This window comes from Fulmarus glacialis, unplaced genomic scaffold (assembly GCF_000690835.1).
Source record: "Fulmarus glacialis isolate BGI_N327 unplaced genomic scaffold, ASM69083v1 scaffold13652, whole genome shotgun sequence".
Taxonomy (NCBI): domain Eukaryota; kingdom Metazoa; phylum Chordata; class Aves; order Procellariiformes; family Procellariidae; genus Fulmarus; species Fulmarus glacialis.
The window spans coordinates 83,096-87,615 of NW_009198541.1; the positions used below are offsets into that span (position 1 = coordinate 83,096).

General features: G+C 49.8%; 1 protein-coding gene across 1 annotated transcript; it reads right to left on the reverse strand.

Moving 5' to 3' along the window:
- Nucleotides 1–290: 290 nt before the first annotated feature.
- On the reverse strand, nt 291–2,647 carry CCR8 (chemokine (C-C motif) receptor 8). The gene is made up of 2 exons (XM_009572949.1): nt 2,594–2,647; nt 291–1,349 (listed from the first exon to the last, which is right to left on the reverse strand). Exons 1-2 carry the CDS (start codon nt 2,645–2,647, stop codon nt 291–293), a joined length of 1,113 nt encoding a protein of 370 aa, XP_009571244.1.
- Between the last annotated feature and the right edge of the window lie 1,873 nt (nt 2,648–4,520).

Below are 4,520 nucleotides of genomic sequence, written 5' to 3' on the forward strand. Positions count from 1 at the left end.
GCACCCCTCCGTGCTGCTCGGGCAGTGCGGGAGTCTGCTGGTAGTTTCAGCCTCCCTTTCACAATGCAGGCAGGGCAGGACATGCCAAGGGAAAGGGAGGAAGATGCTAAAAAAGATGCTAAAAAGTAAGAACCCCCAAAGCATGCATGATAGAAGAAAGCTCAAGAAGCTGCTTCCACTTTTCCTGTCCTACAAGGTTGCCCAAACAGTGCATCCCTGTGGATGCCCTGCAGGGAGGATTTCTCAACTTCAGGTTACCTGTTTAGGATAAAAGTTTTTGACTTGTAGCTCTACAAGATAGTGCCAACAAAAGACGACTGTGATGACGTCGTGTGCAGAGAGGAGTGCTTGTCCAGGCTGCGCCCATTGAAAGCACTGTAGTCTTTGCAGATCAACAGAAAACGTGCGTATTTTCTGAAAGCTTCGCGGAGATGCTTCTTGAACTTCTCACCCACGAAGGCGTAGATGACTGGGTTGAGGCAGCAGTGGATGAAGGAGAGTGCCTCAGCCAGCTCCATGGCGAGGTCTAGCCTTTGGCTTGTCTGGCAGTCGTCGATGATGTACATGTTCCTCAGAGAGTCCAGAAAAAGTACAATGTTGACGGGGGTCCAGAAGAGGAAGAACACAATGACGACAATAAAAACCAGTTTCATTGCTTTGTACTTGTTCTGAGTATGGCACTTCTGCAGGTTTTTCAAAATGCTGTGGTAGCAGAAAATGAGGACACCAACAGGGATCAGCCACCCCAGGACATTGACTTCAAAATTACTGAAAGTCTTCCAGCTATTGTTGCTGTCAGGATAATGAGGGATGCACTTAGTCCGGTTACTGTCACTCGTTTCCTGGAAAAAAATTAAGTCTGGCACTGATGCTAAAATGGCAACTGCCCAAAGGACCAGGCTGGTGATAATGCCATGGGCAGTTGTCCGAACCTGTAGAGCGTAGACAGACCGGACAATGGCCAAGTACCTGTCGATGCTCATGACGGTTATGAAGAAGACACTGCTGTAGAAACCAATGAAGTAAGCTGAGCTGATGATTTTACACATCGTATTTCCAAAAGTCCACTGGCTTACAATGGAGTACTGAACCAAGAAGGGGAGGGAGAAAACAAAGAGGAGGTCAGAGATGGCGAGGTTCAGAAAGACTTTCTTGAAGGCTGTTAGGACCCAAATGACCAAAGCATTTCCCACGAGGCCAGTCACAAACAGTAGGGAGTACAGCACTGGAAAAAAGGTAGATGCAAATGCTGGAATATTTTCAAGATCACAGTTGATGTCCAGTTCTGGGTAGAAGAAAGCGTATTCATAGGCTGCAGAGGAGTTAGATGTCGGAGACGTGTAACCCATCTGTTCAAGGACAATGAAGTTCATGAGGCCCAAATCCCAGATTACCCTCTTAGTAAATATACTAGGCACAAGTCAGCTCACAGCAAACCTCATGAGGACAAAACAGCTGTGCCTCAGTTGTGTTGGAGGATGCAAACGAGGAATGAACATGAGTGACCAGTCCTCCCCTGCAAGATCCGGGATGAGGTTCTTGCACCAGAGGGGCAGAGGAGATCAAGGAAAATGCACCTGTGGTGGTAAACCAGAGGTTACCAGTATCCCCCCGCCGGCTCCATGTGGAGTGCCCAGCCCCATGCCTGCAACCCAAGTGGGGCACCGGTGCCAGAGACAGGGAGCATCCCCAAACCAGCAACCAAATGGGCATGGCCCAAGGGCTGAGAGGCCCCGACATAGGTTTCGGGGTCCTATTCCATGTTTCCTTCAGAAAGACGAAAGAGACCAGGGTTCAGGGAGCAACTGACATGTAAACGCTCATCTCCTAAAAGCTGTGTTTCTGGTTAGCTGAGTGCCAGAAATAGCCCTTCATGAGACAAGTCACTTTTGCAGAGGATTCCTGCACAGTTCAAGCAGGTTTTCAATGGTAAAGGCACCAGCACGTACAGGTCACCTGTGGGTGCTGCACCTTGCATGTTCTCTCCACCCCAGATGAGATCAGCGGTGGCAGCTCTAGCCTGAGGGGTGACTTCCCAAAGAGCAGACCCGGCCTTCTGCCCCTTCCTCCCTCCTCCCAAGCTTTGCCCTCTTGGCCTGTGCCAGCACAAACTGCTGCTGCCAGCAGCTCATGCCCACCAAGACTTCACTCTGCTAACAGGGATGGCTGTTTTTTCTTTCAACACCAGCGTCTCTGCTCTCCTGGCACCTATCAGGATGCACCAGCAGCAGCAACGTGCCCCTTCTCTGCTCCCTGGCCCCTCGCAGCCCTCCAGCAGCAACTACTGCATCCCTGGGGAGCACCTGTGACAGCAAACAGCTAAAGAAGATGGGTGGCAGCACATCTCCCGGTCAGGATGGACACTCCTAGCACTACCCCTACCCACAAAGACAGTCTTCTTCCACAAGCTCAGTCTCATCAGCCAAAGATATTTTCACTCAATGTTTTTTTTCAGAGAACAACAATCACACTGATTTCTTCTAAACCCCATCGTCCCTACTAGTACTAGGTGTCCCCATAGGCAAAACTGGACCTCTCAGATGTGCTACTGGCCTCAGCTTGCAGGGCAGCAGCCCGGCGGGGAGTGACTCACCAACACGTCCTCGGAGCTGCCTCTGCCCAGCAGGTATGTCAAGTTCCCCTCCATAATCCAACACTGTGTCTGAAAGAGTGCCAAAAAAAGGTCTTTATATCACAAGTTTTTAAGAAGCGGGCATACCTTCAAACATATATGCCGTCAGTATTTACCTTAGCTTATGTTGCAATGCCAAGTCACACACAAGGTCCTCACTGTAGCAGTGCACAGTCATAAAATGCCTTTTCCTCTGTGTGATATGTGTTACATTAAAGACATACAAAATGCCAAGCCAATAAGTTCAGCCTCTGTACTTGACACTTAGAGAAACGGAAACGTGTCAGGTTTATCTTCTGAATAATCAGTATGTGTTTTTTCACTTTGAGCATTTATACGAACGTCAGTGGAAGAGATTTGCAATTTCCCCCAGTGTCTCTGAAGTGCCCCTGTCTCTCACCTGGGTGCCCCCGTCCCACCTGCTGCCCCTGCTCTGCAGTCCCCGTGGCTGGGAGAGAGGAAGCAGCGCTGCCTCTCCTCTGCTCCAAGGATTTTCAGTGAAGATGTCTGTGGGGATGGCCCAATGCTGCCAATAGCCAGCGATGGCAAAGGGCATCATGTTTGCTTTAACATTTTTCCGTGGAAGGCGCCTTCCCCCTGCACCCACCCACGCACAGACAGAAATACCGAAGGGAACTGGTCATAGAATCATAGAATCATTTACGTTGGAAAAGACCTTTAAGATCATCAAGTCCAACCGTAAACCTAACACTGCCAAGTCCATATCACCCTTCCTTCCCCAAACTGCACTTCCCCATCCTGCACACTGCAGGATGCTTTCGCAGACTAAGTGAAGTAAAGCCCTGAACAGCACTGGATTTCCACCAACTCTGCCAAGTACCTGCTGGGGCCTCATCCTGACCCAACACATCTTTCATCCCACAGCTGTCTCCAATCTCCCCCATAACACAAGATATATGGGAAAGAGCAGCACTACTGAGCAGCGGGCAGCATTTGAAATGTGTGTTAACTCCTTAAATACTGCTGCTCCTCACTATAGCCTGGTGCTATTACTGTAATTCAGGCAAGACACATCACTTTTTTTTTTGTTTTTGAGCAAACAGTACCTCACTGGGTGTCAGTCCTTAGATGTGCTGCTAGAGATCCCCATGTGGAATGGTCTATCGTCTCTCTCAAACCCTTTGAATGCCCACCTTCATTCAGCATCGCTCCAAAGGCAGAGGGGTAAATCTCCGTGAACCGAGAAAATTTGCAACTATTCCACATGTAGCAGTGGGTCACTTTCTTTGGCCATGGTGGGGGGTGTGATATTGGGTCAAAGTTTTACAAGTGAGTCAAGCTATATGTATATGATAGTCTGACTGACAGTGAAGCTCTGCTGGGTATTAACTCTTGCAATAGCTGAAACCAGAAACTGAAGCCAGAAACAAACTCCTTTGTCATAGGAGTTACTGGCAGTGTTGAAGAGGGATCTCCATTATCCATTTGCAGGTTTAAAATGGCACTCACATCTCTGTCAGTGTTGGTGGCAGAGAAGATAACCAGGAATTATGCAATGTGGAAAAAGAGGTGGCAACCAAACAGGAATTTGGTCCCTTAGGCAGTTCTGTACCTCTCATTTCCTAAATAGAGATGACAGGCTGCCCAAGCACAAAGAACAAGCAGCCCCAGCAGCACCGAGACTGCTGGGGAGCTGTGAAATGCCCAGGCATCTCCCAGTGCAGCTCACAAGCCACCCCGTGCGGTAGCTGGGACTGAGGGTGACACCTGGGACGCTCACACCACAGACGTCGTGCTCGGGGCGAGGCGTTTCACCGAGCCTGAGCGAGAGAGAGGACAGGCTGCCTGTGGCATTTGCACAGAGCCTCTGGCAGGACATTCTCTGCTGCCTGCGCTGGCTGGGGCGGACACAGCAACACAAAGCACC

Coding starts and splice junctions, on each gene's coding strand:
- CCR8 (XM_009572949.1), bottom strand. CDS start 2,647: ATGGAGGGGAACTTGACATACCTGCTGGGCAGAGGCAGCTCCGAGGAC. Junction 1,350..2,593: donor GCAGCTCCGAGGACGTGTTG/GTGAGTCACTCC, acceptor GTCCTTGAACAG/ATGGGTTACACGTCTCCGAC.